General features: G+C 36.8%; 5 protein-coding genes across 6 annotated transcripts; 3 read left to right on the top strand and 2 right to left on the bottom strand.

Moving 5' to 3' along the window:
- Nucleotides 1-3697: 3697 nt before the first annotated feature.
- On the top strand, nucleotides 3698-5442 carry Bcrex3. The gene is made up of 3 exons (XM_024691655.1): nucleotides 3698-4256; nucleotides 4304-4365; nucleotides 4427-5442. Exons 1-3 carry the CDS (start codon nucleotides 3809-3811, stop codon nucleotides 5324-5326), a joined length of 1410 nt encoding a protein of 469 aa, XP_024547426.1. The 5' UTR covers nucleotides 3698-3808; the 3' UTR covers nucleotides 5327-5442.
- Nucleotides 5443-6884: 1442 nt separating this feature from the next.
- BCIN_03g00040 (hypothetical protein) lies at nucleotides 6885-8249 on the bottom strand. The gene is made up of 3 exons (XM_024691654.1): nucleotides 8069-8249; nucleotides 7798-7980; nucleotides 6885-7739 (listed from the first exon to the last, which is right to left on the bottom strand). Exons 1-3 carry the CDS (start codon nucleotides 8163-8165, stop codon nucleotides 7093-7095), a joined length of 927 nt encoding a protein of 308 aa, XP_024547425.1. The 5' UTR covers nucleotides 8166-8249; the 3' UTR covers nucleotides 6885-7092.
- A 179-nt stretch (nucleotides 8250-8428) lies between these two features.
- On the top strand, nucleotides 8429-9756 carry BCIN_03g00030 (hypothetical protein). 2 transcript variants are annotated; one of them, XM_024691653.1, is made up of 2 exons: nucleotides 8429-9281; nucleotides 9347-9756. In XM_024691653.1, exons 1-2 carry the CDS (start codon nucleotides 8673-8675, stop codon nucleotides 9365-9367), a joined length of 630 nt encoding a protein of 209 aa, XP_024547424.1. In that variant the 5' UTR covers nucleotides 8429-8672; the 3' UTR covers nucleotides 9368-9756. The 2 variants fall into 2 exon arrangements, with proteins under 2 accessions (XP_024547424.1, XP_024547423.1); XM_024691652.1 differs by having other exon boundaries at nucleotides 8429-9756.
- A 2034-nt stretch (nucleotides 9757-11790) lies between these two features.
- Nucleotides 11791-13082, top strand: BCIN_03g00020 (hypothetical protein). The gene is made up of 3 exons (XM_024691651.1): nucleotides 11791-12070; nucleotides 12139-12648; nucleotides 12701-13082. The coding sequence occupies exons 2-3, from the start codon at nucleotides 12158-12160 to the stop codon at nucleotides 12885-12887; spliced, it is 678 nt and encodes a 225-aa protein (XP_024547422.1). The 5' UTR covers nucleotides 11791-12070; nucleotides 12139-12157; the 3' UTR covers nucleotides 12888-13082.
- A 1-nt stretch (nucleotide 13083) lies between these two features.
- BCIN_03g00010 (hypothetical protein) lies at nucleotides 13084-15909 on the bottom strand. Its single transcript, XM_024691650.1, has 11 exons — nucleotides 15367-15909; nucleotides 15099-15195; nucleotides 14896-15028; nucleotides 14748-14829; nucleotides 14409-14651; nucleotides 14248-14329; nucleotides 14117-14177; nucleotides 13942-14030; nucleotides 13795-13878; nucleotides 13661-13727; nucleotides 13084-13568 (listed from the first exon to the last, which is right to left on the bottom strand). The coding sequence occupies exons 1-11, from the start codon at nucleotides 15561-15563 to the stop codon at nucleotides 13234-13236; spliced, it is 1470 nt and encodes a 489-aa protein (XP_024547421.1). The 5' UTR covers nucleotides 15564-15909; the 3' UTR covers nucleotides 13084-13233.
- Between the last annotated feature and the right edge of the window lie 964 nt (nucleotides 15910-16873).

The raw sequence follows: 16873 nt of genomic DNA, 5'->3' as shown, positions 1-16873 counted from the left end.
ATTATTATTTAAAATTGAATTCAAATTTTGAATTTTTTTAATATTATTTTTAAATAATAATTTAAATAAAAGAGACTTAATATGATTTTGAAGTTATAAATTTGAAACTCTCTATTCTGAAATAATATTATTTAAAATTAAAGTTTTTAATCTTGCTTTTTAATAGCATATAAAAAAATTCCTTTTGTTTATAAATATAGAATTAGATGGTGAATCTAATTTATTAAGCTCATACTGGTATTTACAGTTTAGAAAAGAGAATATTGATAAATCAAAAGATTATAATACATATGAGATATATAAAGAAAGGAATAAAAGGTGTATATATATATCAAATTTAATAGAGAATTATTATTATTAAATATTTTTATTTTTATATTTAATAAAGAATAGTAATGCTTTTTCTATAATAGAGATATACTTAATAAAAAAGATTCAATTTCTTATATCAAATTGTTTTTTTTAAATAAAATATCTTTCAATATTCTCAAGTATTATATTATTCAAATTCTAATTTTCTATAATATCAATTTCATTTATATTTTATTTATTTTTCAATTTAATATAAATAATAACTAACAAATTCAATTTTTCGAAAAACTTATTAATAATTTTGGTAATAGTATTTGAAATATATTGATTATCGATTTTGATTTATCTTTTGATTTGAATTTTAAGATTTTTAAATAAGAAATTGTATATCCATCGTTTTCCAAGTATAAATTTATTCTTTTTCATTTCGAAAAGGGTTTTATCAATATATAAAATTAATATTTAAAGTCTTTTGAATTAATATCTATTCAACTAATACTTTCTTCTATATTGGGATTATCTTTTACATATTTCGAATACTTTTTTAATAGAAAACATAACCTTATATATAATTCTGAAAAATAATGTAGGGTATCTTATAATTCAAATTGACTTTTCTAATAGCTATATTTTCTATTATAGTACTAAATGTTATAGCAATATCATCTTCGATATAATCATTGCCTATAATATAATTGATAATATATCAAATTTTTGAATCAATTGATTCAGTGGTTGTTGAATCATTAAAGATTGAAGAGAGGTGGTTGATTAGAGCGATGCGATTGATGAGGTGGCCGAAAAGTGGGGTACTGAACTTATCATTCAAAACAACCTAAATAAATTTTATAATGAATCCCAATTTCGTCTTTCAATATCCTATATATATCGGTTATAGTAGAACTGAAGCCTTCATATTATCTTCTATTATATATCACTTCTTTTTCTTATAATACTATTTTATATTGTACTTGATACCATTTATAAACTCAATTATTTCGTTCCAGAACTTTATTGTTTTTTATACTTTTGATACCAACAATACAATCTCTTTATTTCCATAACAATTAATCTCTTCAAGTAAATCTTTCCAAAATATCCACCTGACTATATTAAATCCTGAATTTGATATAATCTATACATTTTTCATTAATACTCCCATTTCTAAAAAGATTGGATTCGAAATTCTAATTCAGAATACAAAGGCTTTCGATTTTGTAACTATAGTATTGAAATCACACTATTATAATATATAGAAGCTCCACAAAAGTATTCAAATGTTTTTTAAAATTATAATCAATAGCCTTTATTTCATATATCAAAAACTAAGGGGTTTCAAAAATATTGTGCAGAATCCAAATCACAAATAAGTATAACTCAAGATTATAAACTCTAATAAAAAAGAATTGGGTTATAAAAGTATTTAAGTTTTAATATTGGAAAATAGAAATACTTATAAAGATAATTCATATTGTTTATATTTCTTCTATAAGGAAAGGAAGATTGCTTTATATATTATTATCAGAGATAGCTGCTATTTCTATCTCTAAATCATTCTTCTTCTCCTTTAAATCTATAAAATTCCGATTAAGAACACTCATCTCCCTTATATATAGCACTTGGCTCACCAATATATTATACTCAAAATGATCTACAATTATAAATCTGATTCCTTATACGCAAATATACCATAGCTTGCGGAGGTTATACTCGAACAGCTCTATATAATAAATAAACCTAATTTATACATATCGACTAGCAATATTTCTTATAAATAACTAAGCTTTGTAACAGAATATATTTGTTATAGAACATTGAAATCATTATTACCTACTCCCTCCAGTTCAATCTCTATTACATCCTTATATATTATATAAAACTCTAAGCGAATTTTGAATCTATTATTCAAAGAAACTATAACAAATAGATTCAATCGGGTTGATTTGGTTGAATGAAGAGTGGTGAATGGAAGTAGAGAGAATAATACAAGGGAGAGTGCGGGATCTAGAGATGCTAAAGGGCTCGAGAGTAAAGCGGAGTCTTAATTCTTAATGGATTAGTACACATTAGCTGGGATCACCAACTATTCAGGTTATTATGAGTTTAGTGGATGTCAGACAAGGTTCCTGTGATGTCACAGCTATCTACATAACTATTATTCTAAGGAATATTTAGGCGGTCACCATCCGTGTTTATCTAGGCCAAGAAAGCTCGAAAAGGTCATTACTCTACATTCGATTCAAAATCGATAATTCATATAGATCTCTATATAAATAGGTGTAGAGTTGATCAAATTTTTTATGCCTGAAATCAGATTTTAAACACCTTTTAATTTAATTGATTTGTATTAATTCTAAGACTCAATGACCGATAGGTAAATCTTTAATATTATAAGGAATGTATAACAATTCGAGACTATGTTATACATTATAGCGAGACTATAATCGAACAAGTATATTAGCGAGTTTGGAGAGTTGTAATGGAGAAATGAGAGAAGAATGATTGGATAGACTTGTAATGAAAGAAGTAGATAATGTAATCGATGGATAATAAGGTTTATTAGTAAATAGGTTGTATTAGTATATAGATCACTCAAAAATCTAGGAAAAAATTGTTTGTGTGTAAGTATATACTTTCTTTATTTATAGATTAAATTTTTTTAAAATTTTGATATTAAATATTCAAATATATATAAATTATAAGAATCTAGTTTTTGATACTTATTTAGCGCTCTTTTCTTTTTTCAAAATAATGACTAATTATCAAAATGACGCAATTTTGGTGTATTTTCGAGTGACTCATATACTGATATGACCTACTCACTAATAAACCACGTTATTGATTCAAGTAATTAGAGTAAAATATCGGATCTAAGAGCCTGCTGCAGTACACGAAGGTGGTACACAGTATCATGATGGCCGAGTGAATTTGACCCTTAAAATGCTTTCTCTGTTTCGCGATTGATCATGTACAAGCGCAAATACTGGCAAACTATTTTTGAAATTGTCATCACAAATTAAATTGAAACAGACATCACCATTATGAACATTATTCTAGAGAAAAGGGGCCATTAAAATCGAAAGAAGGTCATCAATTTCATCTTTATGACTCTGGCAGGATTTGGATTCCTTATCGATGGGGGGGGGGGGGGCGTAGTGAGCCTACTACTCAGTTTTCCGAAGGTTTATTAGACTACTGTAGATGATTATGAATCCGCCTTCCAAATATGAAGTCAGAATTAAATGATCTCTTGCACCCTGCGAAATCTGCACGGGGTTTACTGATTTATAGTGTTGGCGGGAAAAGCCATCCACGTTTCTTTAGTAAGGGTAGCACGAGGGGTGGCTCGCTGGTTAAGGTTAAACGGGCGATCTACCTTTACCCCGCTCTGAGCTTCAATGCGCCCTAACCATCATTTCCCCTCATCACTTGCCATTCAACATATCTGCCCTAAATAAAACACTACTTGAATCCAGCCCGATATAGGTAAATCAACATGACGGTTTATTGCGCACTATGCAACAGGTCGTTTAATGGACAGAGAGAGCTCGATCAACATGTCCGAGATTCTTCCGCACACAAGAAGCTGAAAGTACAGCTGCCGCGTGTCAAGCAGCAGAAACAGGTGGCTTCTAATCAAGTTCAATCGGCAAAGGCACAAGCACTCAGCATTCATACCTCAACTAAACGTCAACGCGGACAGCCGCCAATCACAACTGCATCCAGTTTCAGCACTTCCAACATAACAAGACCTGTCATCGCGAACAACCCTCGAGTTGTGAATTCATCATGGTCTGTGGTGGCGGAGTCAGAATACACGACAGTGCTCAACGAGTTATCTACACATTGTCATTCGCCCATGGACCTCAAAGAAAATGGTTATATTCTAGATCCATTCAACCCGCTTGATTATGTCAATTCACGGAAATGCACACGATGCAATAGTAAGTTTCTCATTATTAGTTGTGAAGTTGAGCTAAATTAGTAGCAGGCCAAGAAACAAATGCAATTGGCCGAGAGTGTAACTTCCATCCAAGAAAACGAAATAAATGGGTATGTACTATTGCAGAATGCTTCAACATCAATAGATGCTTATAATTTCAAAATCTTACAGATTGAAAAGAAGCCATATAAATGTTGCGGAACCAAGGGAAAAGGCTGTAGAACATCACCAACACATGATTTCCAACTGTCTCTACGGGCGATTAAGCACAAAGACTTCCGAAAAACACCAGCTGCTTCTGGAGAGCCGAAGTTTCGTGCGGTAACAGTGGACTGTGAGATGGCAGGGACTTCTGGAGGAACGGGTGAAGTCGTCATGCTTTGTGTTATCGATTATATTACTGGCGCGGTACTTCTCCATCGATTTGTGTGCCCGAGAGAGAAAATAACCCAAATGCGGTCTTCAATTCACGGTATATCGAAATCTACACTTGATAATGCGAATTTGCAAGGACAGGCGTTATCTGGCTGGGAGGGAGCTCGGTCAGAACTGTGGAAATATATTGATGATCACACTATCCTTGTTGGTCATGCATTACAGCACGACTTGGATGCTCTACGGATAATTCATCCCCGCATTGTGGATTCTGGGATCTTGTCGAGAAATGCGGTTGGAATTCGTCGCATTCAATGGGGATTGCAAACACTATGCTCTGAGCTTCTTAATATAAAAATCAGGAATAAAAAGGGGGGGATTCACGATTGTTTCGAGGATGTTTTAGCCACAAGGGATGTTGTGTTATCTTGCACTCGCGATAAAAGAGCATTTCAGACCTGGGCTGAAAGGAAGAGAAGCGAGGAGTTACACTTACAGAAAGAGAGAGAGAGAATGCGGCAAGAGAAGGAAGATGAACGAGCTCGGAAAGACCTATTAAGGGTCGGCGGCGAAAGCAGCAATCGTATCTGTCTGAGCCCAAACGACGAGGACGAAGAAATTCTGCGTTGGTCTGACATTGCAGAGGATTTGGGATGGCCACACCCTGATACCGGATATGACCCTTGGTCCGATTAGGCCGAGTCAGGTCAAGGTACAGCTCCAGGCTGAAAAGATAACTCTATTCACTTTGTAGCACGGTCTTAGACATTAGGCTGGTAAAAACTAATTATTACTTTAATGAATATTTACCACGACGATATGTATAACTATTGTCCTTGAAGTTTTCTTAACCAAAACTTCAGAGAATATGACTCTACAACAATTCCTAAAGATATGTAAGTCATTATTTGAATGTAAGTTAGTGAATCAGTCATAAAATTTTGATTGGAATTGGAATCAGGTGTCTTCGTTATGTTTAGTACATAAACCATCTGGTATGCAATTTGTGAATAGCCGCTTGCGTCGGCCCTCGGGTTTCTCATGCGCTACATAAATTCCTTTGGGACTTCTATATCTTTAAAATGTATTCTAGTATGTAAAAGTAACAATGTTGTTGTAATACACTCTGTGGATCATCTCTAAACGGTTCAGATTGCTTTGAGATTCGAAATCTTTCACACATTACTTTATTTGAGTAAGACTGAGAAACTTTCTGCTAATAGCTTTACCAAGAGCTATATCCCTTGTATTAATCAGGCTTTCAAGCTTATAATTCGATATTCAATCTCGATTATCATTCGAAAGTGTCATGTCGTAATTCATATGAGTAATCTAGTGGTCTATTCTGCAGCTCTCCGAACTTCTCAGATAATAAGCAGTGATTTTTCGTAGACAGATTTGAGCTTGTATGAAGGCTACCCCTTTCTTCATTTTAGTAGTTTTTAAAAATTCCCCCAAGAGGATCTACAAGATTATGTAAAAGAACACTGGTTTAGGCATTTTGCTTAATCTCTTTTTCGTCTATCTTGTTGGTTTTTATCATTTTCAAAGAATGCTGTGCAGCGAAAGCATCTCAGTCTGAATAATAAGAAGTATTCGTCAGAGAATAACTATCGAGGCATTGCTAAGAGTATCGATAGCAGCTCTGAGATAATATATCTCCATACTTGAGTTCCAAATAGTCCCTTTATCGTATTCTTGGTCCTATTCTGGTCCTATCAGATAAGACCTATAGAAGCCTCCTTCAGATTCAATCTAGATCTTTGAGCAGTAGTTTGTTATTCTCTAGTATTGATAATTAACCCAATTCACTATTCTTGAGCCTGTTATCGCCACAATAGGAAGGTAATAGAAATATTATAAAAAGCTATATTATATTGAACAAATATGTTAACCTGCCCCAGTAGAATAAAACAGTCTTCATTAACACAACAGCAACAGACCGGAAAGCACCCATAAAAGCACTCAAAAGATTAGAGACAAGAATGTAGATAAAATTAGCTTTGGCTTGGGAGGCTTCTGATGGTCTCGGAATCCTTCTGACGGATGTAAATTTTCTTCTTCCTACAGCTAGTCCAATTGTAATGCTCTTGGGGGGCTCGCCTACAAGGCCGGTTAAAAATTACTACTAATAATGATACTTGTCACGAATTTCACGTGTTATGTAATATTTTATCACTTTTATTTTAGTTCAAGACTAGCTTAAAAGAAGTAATACTCTATTATAAAAGAGATAAGAGATCTCTTTCCTTTTTAGCTTTATTGTTCTGGTTAGTTAACCTTTATTGACTTGCTTTAGTATGTAATTTTGACAGTTTTCTTAGTATAATTACCAGAATTACAATCAACTACAACCTTATTGAATTCCTATTTGAAGTCTGATTTAAACCATCTCAAAATATCTCTGAACACCTTCGAATAACCTTAGAGGCAGCTCCCGTAACATTAATTCTTCGAATTTGTTATAAGAAAGAGACTCGTATTGGATCTTCGCCTCTCAGTATTCTCCAATGATTACTACTTTCAATTAATTCATCGACCCCTTTCAGAGCCCAAGTCCACTTTGCAATAAACCCCGGCGTCACTTCCCAGCTTTGCGTGAGATATGGCTCTCCCCATGTGATTAATCCTTTTCGGTTCGCAGTTATTGGAACTTCATCAACTCTCGGTGAGGCTAAATTGCCAGACCCTAGATGAGAAACATATGAGCAGCTTGAACTAGGCATGAAATTGCTCACTAAGTCCCCGAAGAGATCTTTAAACATCTCTTCGTGATCAAAGTGCTCTTCATACATGATCAGATTATCTCGGAATCTCTTGAAGGGGAACATATCGATCCAGGAAGAATGGGGACGGGTCATTTGTAATTCTGTCGGGATAAGGTGCTCTGGAATTTTGCTGTTACCCGGAAGAATCGTCGTGTAAGCACCACATAAGTTGCTGCTAAGTTTATTTATAATCACATGAGAGTCTGCTCTTGTAAACGTTGCAGTTGCTCGCAAGAGATCTTTGTTGGTAAAAAGGGCACGGAGTATGGTGTGCTGAATGAGATGAAGCAGATGATCAGACGACAGAGGAAGCTCAATTATCCCCACTTCTTGTGGTTTTTCTAGGTAAGATGGGTTTGATTAATTGGTCTGGTAAAACTATTAAAGCGCCGGACTCACTTGTCAATCGTGCTGGATTGCCGACAACAACTCGTGGAGAAAATGAATGTGTACGTAGCAATGTTTTCGACGAAAGGTTATTCTCCACTTCAGGCTCAAAAGCGCCACTTTCGAGTCGAAATCGAACAACCCGAAACGGCTTTGAATCTGGGCTCTGAGATTCAGCTGCAGCTTTTCGTCTCCCTAGAAGCTACAGTAAGCTTGCATTTCTAAAATGCGATTTTTATGATGAAAGAGATCTCAACGAAAGTAACAAGGGCTTGTTACTCACTATAGGCTCTCTGGTTCATCCGGTTCTGGACTCTCTTCCGCTGTTCTCTGTTTTCGGACATGAGCGCTAAATCCTGGGGTAGAGTCTTTAAGGACATCGACCTCGTGATTCTTCCCGTTATTTCCTGTATTGGTAAACAGAGGGGTTTGACAACGTTGAATGTTTTGAGGGTGTATTTCGCGTGAGGATAGGAAAGGAAATAATTGTCAGCTTGACATTATTCAAGTGGGTACCTAGATATTTAGGTGTTCATAAGCGGCTTGGCAAAGAAAAGAGCTAATCCTTACAGGGAAATTCATGTCAGCCATAATGAGAGTGTGCATGAAACGGACAACCGCAACAACATTCCTTTAGCCATCTGGGCGCTGGATTTGTTACTGTTACTAAGCGTAATACATACTACTTTATACGTTTGGTCCTGAAATGGAAGTGACAACAATCATGCAAATTTTCTAGCTGATGAAAGCAAGACATATAAAGTCCTCTTCCTCTTCCCCCTACATTCCAATTCCCTATTGACTACTCCATTCCAGTCTTCCTTCAATTATCCACACAATCAACAAAATATCAATAATTTTTTGACAAATCCGATCAACAAATCCCCATGTCTTCATATGCCTTATCCCATGAACACCCGAGCGGGCCAGGTGATGCCCGGCCAACTGCGCAACAAATAATTCAAGATGAGGGGATCGAAGGGCAGTGGGCCAATAAAACTATCTTGATCACAGGCTGCTCTTCCGGACTTGGTGTTGAAACTGCTCGTGCTCTTGCCGCAACAGGCGCAACACTTTATCTCACTGTTCGAGATGTAGCAAAGACAAAAGCTATCTTAGGCGACCTTCTTCAACTTGATCGCATTCATCTACTGACCCTTGATCTCAACTCTCTAGCGAGTGTCCGATCTTGTGCTTCAGAGTTCCTGTCGAGATCTGAGTCGTTGAACATCCTTATCGAGAACGCTGGTGTCATGACCACCCCTGAAGGCCGTACGATGGATGGATTCGAAACCCAGATTGGTACTAATCACCTGGGTCACTTTCTCCTCTTCCAGCTGCTCAAGCCAGTTCTCTTGGCCTCAGCAACACCAGAATTCAATTCGCGAGTGATCATCCTCTCCTCAGTGGGCCACAGAATCTCTGATGTCCATTTTGAAAATCTGAATCTGGAAGGGGAATACGAACCGTGGAAAGCATATGGACAGAGCAAAACTGTAAGTCTATGGGCAGCTAATCATATCGACCGTAGCTTTGGGAATCGTGGCTTACACGCTTTCAGCCTTCACCCCGGTTCTGTTAACACCGACCTGTCACGACATATGTCCCCCGAGGAACTCAAGCAGGCTGGAGAAGACAAGACTTTTGCCAATATGATGAAGAGTGTAGAACAGGGTGCTGCAACAACAGTTTGGGCTGCCGTCGCTGGGGAGCTTGAGGGCACTGGAGGGAAATACGTGGAAAATTGTCAGATTTCGAAGCCATATGAGCCATCTGCTGGACAGTGGGGTCCAGGCTACGCGCCTTGGGCCTACGACAGTGAGAAAGAAGCAAAATTGTGGGCTGTGTCTTTGAAGCTTGTTGGTATGCAGGATGACTCCTAGATACACTAGATTTTTGGTGCAATGACCGTGAATGTTGCGTCAATAGCTGCAAAAGCAAATAATAGAACGTCAATCCAATTTTTACCTACCTGCTCATATGTGCAAGATGGAAGTTGTCTGTATGCTGAGAGTCGCAGCTGAACTTATATACTTTATTATTCGAGATATATCGCACGGACCACATAGAAGTCCTGAGTTGGCGGTCTAGAGGATAATAAGGAATATGTTGAATAAACACCGGTAGCTGAATAAGATATTATATAAGAGCATATTGCATTTCTACTTAAAACTAATCATATACCCTGGAGGTTAGTACATGAGTCGGGAATTGATGTTATATGGTGGAACAGTGACCAGAAAGTTGATTATCTCAAGGAATTGAAGATGAAGCTTGCAAAGAAAGTGTATGGACCGGCGATTATTCACCTCGACCTCGATGTGCTTGACGAGTCACTTAGAAAGGTCAACGGCTACGAATCACCAGATGGACTTCTCGAGCATGAGCTTATATATTGTCTTGGCCTAGTGCCAATGAAAGTGGCTCCTTCATCTCTCACAGAATGCTCCTTCGATCCAAATCTCGGTGATGGGGATAAAATCGCTAAGATTGGAGTGCGCTCGATTATAGCCTTTGTTAATTCTTTAGTTAGAAGTGGTACTTTACAGCCTCACTAATATATAACGGAAAAAAGCCTATGAGATCATGTAACGTATCTAACTTTTCGTTAAAGTGCTTTAGTTATTAGTGTTATATACCATATTCATTTGAAAAATTAGCCATGCGCTAGTAAGAATTATTACTTTAAGGTTATTTTGGGGTTAATCAGATTGCTTTTAAATGAAATAAAATATCTCAAAATAGAAATATTCAATTGAAATATTAGGCATTTGATAAATAATCCATTAGAAAAATGAATCAAACAATTCTGGTGGTTATTGCAACCCTAACCCACGAGAAATTCAAATAATTAATCCTTACTAGCGTATGGCCAATTTTTCAAATGAATACGATATAAGATCATTAATTATGCTAAATGAAGATAATACTCTTTATGATTATGAAATTATAACAATATACTAGAATGAAGATTAGGAGGAAAGATTCTTTTACAATATAACTTTCACAAAGAAAGGTGGGGTGTATATGAAGTTGTATTAATTGAACAAAACTATAACAATGATTATGTACTCCTTTTACACTATGAAAGGGCCCGCGCATAAGGAGGACAGTAGCACCAGGGATGAAAAACTTCGGTTCTCGATCAACGTGATTCACCAGAAGTCTAATTGAATTCATACAAGGTTTTAAAACAATCCAAATTTAACTCGTTAGTCACTGGGGCTCTTCTGAGCTAGGGTCAAGGGTTCAAATTTTACAAGTGCGAATCTTGCTTAAAGTTAATTAAAATAATAAGCTTTGTGTAGATTTCAGTAGTACTTTAAAATTCAAGAACATACAGATTCTACAGTATGCAAGATGTCATCGGGTAACGGGGAGAATTAAAGCTCAACTTAAACTCTAGGGTTAGCTGAATGAAGAAGTGCGCGATTTCATAGAGTTTTTTGTCCAGGAAACTAGAGCTCAATATGGTAATCAAGTTGGTAAATCGCCTGAACGCACAGGCCAGTGAAACTGCTCATGATCCATTACCACCCTGGGACCCCGCTCAACCCCTCACCCCTTCAACTTTTCTCAACCATAATATAATTTCAACAGCCCATTGACAAGATTCATTAGGGCTAGAGATTCAAGAACAGGCTCAATCGATACAGCTCAGTTAATAAAGCAATCATCCAGTTTGAAATGTTGCATTTTGATTCCTTTTCGAATATAGTGAGACTTGATTTTGATGAGTCTCAACCTATCGTAGTACGTTCTTGGTATGACAGATTGTATAGAAGCAATTGATTAATTCACCTGTTATTTAAGATATTTACCGTTATGCTACTAATGAATCAATCAATTATCGATTATCTTGCGATGTTGCTCAAACCTTAAATTACGTGAGCTAAGCAAGAATACGAGATAGAGAATGATATATCCCCGTATTTTCTTTTTAAATCTTCAATGATAATATAAATGATGCAAATCATACTGTTCTTAGCCCTGATTGTTTACATTGAAAGCTCGTATATAACTGACTGAGGATATTGAATTGGTATCATGATAGACTTTACAATTCATCACTGTCTCCTTCTGACTAACTGCCATACTACTATCTGCCATCACGCTACTGGCTTTGAAATCTTATTTCACACTCAGCCTCTCCATCTCTACCCACTCTTCCTTTTTTTTCTGACCGCCTCTATCAACTCTTCAGCTATTCTGCTGTATGACCTTCGTCCTTTAACGTGCTTTGCTGTTTATTTGCACGCCTTGAAGTCTCTAGGTCCGATTCAAGGTATATTGAGCCAGCTTTCTCTTTATTTGGAAATGGTTTTGATGTAGAAAAATTGATTACTCGAATAGCTTTTACCGTTTTGAAGTTATGTCCCTTCGATCTGCATCGGAGGGCACTGATGAATTGTCAATTGACCAGTCCGCCACATCTCTTCTGCAAGGGTCTTCGGAAAATGAAGCACAATTTTCTTCAAACAAACATCCATATATAAGACGTGCCCTTGGCACCGTTGCCCTATTGTGTCTCTTTCCTATCTCAGTTGTCGTCATCTACGGCATATTCCAGTACCAGGGTAAACAACTAGTACCCAAGTCTCGAACATTCACCTGCGGCAATACAACTGTTGATGCACAGCAAAATAACTGCGTTTATGATCCTTTGGCTGTCAGTTGGGTTCCTCGGCAATGTCTTGACTCTAAATCTCTCCAAGAGTATAACGACCACGGCCCATGGGAATATTTCCAGAACAAGAATAGGTCCGGAAAAATAGACCCATTAGACCTTGGCTTCGAAATGTACTATACAACTATTCGAGAGCACGTCGTACATTGTGCTATAGTCTGGCAACGTTTGCATAGGTCAGTCAAACATGTTTCTTACCTAATTTTATTAATCTAAACATTTGGTTAGGTTCACTACTGGTTCTCACAAAAATCTCGTGTTTACATCCTCGTTAAGTGAGTCAAAGTTGGAGCATACAGAACACTGCTCGCGTATGTTGATTAAATGGGTTGACAACTTCAACGCTACTAAGCTTCACGAGCTAGGAACTCGAAATAACCCTGGCTTTCAAACATGTTCGATTGTGGAGAAATGACCATCCAATAGTGCAGTAAGCCTGAATCCATATACATTACGTGTTGATTATCAGATTTAAGGTTGAGTAAGGGTAGATGTGTCACAGCACAGGGTTTGATCCGTGGTTACAGTATTAGATTGTAGTCGTATTTTCCAGTAGGCTTCCATCAAAATCTGTCATATCAAAGTTCTGAAATATTATAAATGAATGTCATTAAGAAATAAACACATAATATATTCCCTTGGCAAATTCAACTTTCATTCTTCCAACTAAATGACAAAGAAATCAAATAAATCAAACATTGAGTTGTTATCAAGCTTTTATGCTTCCCCTCTTGCAAGAATACCGTTTCGCTTCCTCCAAGCTAAACGACAAAAAAGTCAAACATAGGCCTAACATCAGGTTGGTGTGCCTCTTTCGTGATTCTGAGGTATTGTTTCGTATCCAATTTCGACAAAGACAATTTATGACTTGTGAAGCTTTTGACAGCATCTGGAAAAACCCAGAAATGGCTTTGTTCTTGCCAATTGGTATAAGATCCTCGCCCAGCTCGTGCCCCAAACAAACAAATATACATGTGGTTACCATTTTCAACTTTTTTGCCGAATGAAATGACGACTGAGCCTCCGACGTTCTCAAAATCAAAAGCGTTGAATTGGAACATTTCCTCGGCGCCTGATGTGAGAGATTGTAACGCGACTGTAGTAGGAAAACAGAAATTAATAGTTAGATCTGTGGTTATTGGGAGAAAAATAGGGGAGATAAAGTTAACGATATGTTGTAGTTCTTACCTTCGGTGTAGTTGCCATCTGGTGTATAAATTCTCTGGGCGATGTAAGTGAGCATCTTCACATCACTCTATTTAGAAAACACATATCAATTAATCGAACGTCCAACTAGGCTTGGGGAATATGGTAATGCTCACCAATACTTCGAGGTAGAAGATTTCGGGATCTTTATGAGTTCCTGGAGTCCGGGCATCATTTGGATCTTTGGTTATTGCTGCAATCTACGTATTATTTCCACTTTAGTACAGATTATACAGTTCTTTTCTGATAATATGAATAATTACCTTTGCACGAAAGATCTCAATTTGGTCTAATCTTTCTCGCTCAAAATTGGTGAGAGCAGCTTGTCCAGATTTGTATTGATTAGCGGGAACTGTTCGAGTGGAGTCAGCGAAGAGGTCTCAAAGGCGAAATGGTTTTTCTCCTATCTCGTATCAAGTGAAGGTAATAGAATCTTACTGTCTTTAATGAATTTTTCAATGGAAATATAATCCATGAAATCGTTGAAAAGCTCCCAGCTCTGTATATATAACACAATCAGTACTCTATTTCTTTTCCTGAACCAAACTCTCATAATTTATCTAACGTACCCGCCCCATTGCTTCCGTGTAGTCCAATGGTTGAAAATAGGAATTGAAGTCAGGCAATGTAGTATATTGTCCTAAAAGAGCACTGCATTCACATATAATTAGCATCTCATCACACCCCAAAACCGACTCAAATCCATATCAGACATGTTGGAACAACTCACAAGCGAATATAATTGTGTCTCCCTGCATCTACAGCCTTGTAAAACTCGTCGGCCATATCCTTTACAGCTAATAAATCTGTAGCAAAGGTTTCCTTAACACGAACACCGTTACCGTGGTTAGTGGCAGACGTTTCGTTAATAACGATTTTGACAGTGGAAAGGCTGTTTATTTTCTCTACGGCATTCTTTACTTCTTGCGTTACCTCACCGGTTACGCCGTACATAGTGAAGGCTGTCTTTGTACTAGAGTGAGAGGAAACGTATTAGATTTCTGAGGAGTGTGAAAGGGAAAAAAAAAGGGGTAAGGGGAAGAGAGGTGAGAGTTGGAGATTTACTAACGCTTCCGAGATCTCAGTAAAACTTGATTTATTTTCCGCGAAGATAGATACACGAGCATAGAAGTGACCGCCATGGATGAAATCTTGGGGTGGTTTAGTATATGCGTATATAGATGACAAGACTTGGAGGGGTGTGAAGGGAGATTGACCAGAAATATAACGATTCCCATAGGTATCATTTTTATCATTCGTCTCGATGGGATTGAATGATTTTTCCATTCCAGAAGAGGCTTGATATTGGCATTCGACGCGTACTTGGAAAGTTTTCATGCTTGTTTCGAACTGGTTTAAGGGGTTAGATTTGTGTCTTCAGACTAGGGGTTTATAATGGAGATGGGGGTAGTAGACGCACTTCGTTTTTGTTCAGATAGGCAAAATCGACAGATTGGCTGGCGCCATAGCCGCTGATGGCTGCTCCGGCGCTCACATTGAGAGAGTTTGCTAGTTTCCTATATTTGTGAATCTTTGTTAGCCTCATCTTTACATCATTATCGGCTGACACCACTGAATATCTAACCGACTCGCTGCTAGAGAACAAAATATGGTAGCTGAAATTTCTAATTCAAAATTCAAACCAAAAAAGAAGATATGGAATTTTATGATGCTAGCTATGAACGTACTCATAAGTATCAATCTCTTCAGAAGTATAGCTTTTGGTGAAACCTGTGGAGGGGGGCTTCTGATCTGTTATGATAACGGCGTTGTCGACGCGGCGCGCTTCAATGAAGGTGTTAAAGCCTTGACCTAGTTGCATGCCATCTTGGTAGGGGACAAGCTCGGCAGCATTGGGATGGGAGGGTACGTATTGAGTGGCCATGGTCAGATGTTTGTGGGCTTTTGGTACAATGTGGTTGATGAGAAATTAAATCTGAATGTAATTGTGGTTAAGAAAAAATGAGAAGAAATGACAAAATATAAGGAGCAAGAGTAATAAGGAAACAATGTCTTGGTTACTGATAAGCGAATGCTCTTGTTATATCATTGTGTTCTTCTGGTTCTACGAGGCCGCTAATGAGCGATGATCAAAGGAATTGAGGATCTATGATCTGTGTGGCAATTTCATCGGACAACTGGAGTCCCACTAAGTCAGAAGCAACATTGCAATAGAAAGGAGGAAGGACTGATCATGACGTTTCGTGTGCTGATCTTTGCGTTAAGATATCAGGATGTGACGTGGATTGTAGTTGGCAGTGGGGAAGAAGTGGTTAGACGACTATTCTATTGGGTATACGTTTGTGAATGAGAACATACCGCTAGGGACATTTGAATGAGGAAGGAAGAGCTAGGTTGAGAAAGGAGGGGGTAGCGGGCGCGGAGTTTACTAGACTCCGATGTCAAAATCATTGAATCGAATAATATGCACAAGATTGCAAGTCGAGTATATCGATCACGTAATATTTAGGCGTGAGTGACTGTAGCAGAATACAGGAATGGAAACATTTTCTAGTAGAGCAAATGCAGTCTTGAGATATTGTATTATGGAAGACGCTGGTGATTGGATGACAGAACATTTTTAATGTTTAGAATTAGTTGACATACAGCAGAAATAAATGAAAGGGATTCCGGATCGCATCTAAATCTTTCAGTGGAATGAATAATGTGGAGAAGAAGAATGCAGATTAATAAAGAATACAAATATTTCCACACCCACTATAAGATATACATGCTTTAACATTTAGTATCATTTTGAATAAATGCTGAGCTCACTTTAGCTAGTGAATATAACGCTAAAATTCATTAAAAGTTATCTATTTCAAAATTCGATGTTATCTCAATTATTAATATTTAAGACAGAAATCTTCAACTATAGATATATTTAAATATTTAATTGAATCTTTTTATATATATCTTCGAATTATGATATTTCGATATAAATATTGGGTAATCGAGAAAACCAAGATTTTAAAAGTATAGAAATGAAAGCTTACTTATTTTTAGACTTCAAATGTCTAAGATGAATTCTATAAAAATCCCTATTTAAGAGAGATTCTTATAATTTAATTCTTAAAGCTTTAAGATTATATTATATAACTTATTCATTGATATTATATACACATAGAGAAACTTGACTATATCGGACTAAGGTGTATTGGAATCCTAAAAACACTAGAATAACTTCCTCATTTA

Source organism: Botrytis cinerea, chromosome 3, assembly GCF_000143535.2.
Source record: "Botrytis cinerea B05.10 chromosome 3, complete sequence".
NCBI lineage: Eukaryota > Fungi > Ascomycota > Leotiomycetes > Helotiales > Sclerotiniaceae > Botrytis > Botrytis cinerea.
Note: the sequence above shows the minus strand (reverse complement) of the source record. Positions and strands in the feature narration are given on the sequence as shown.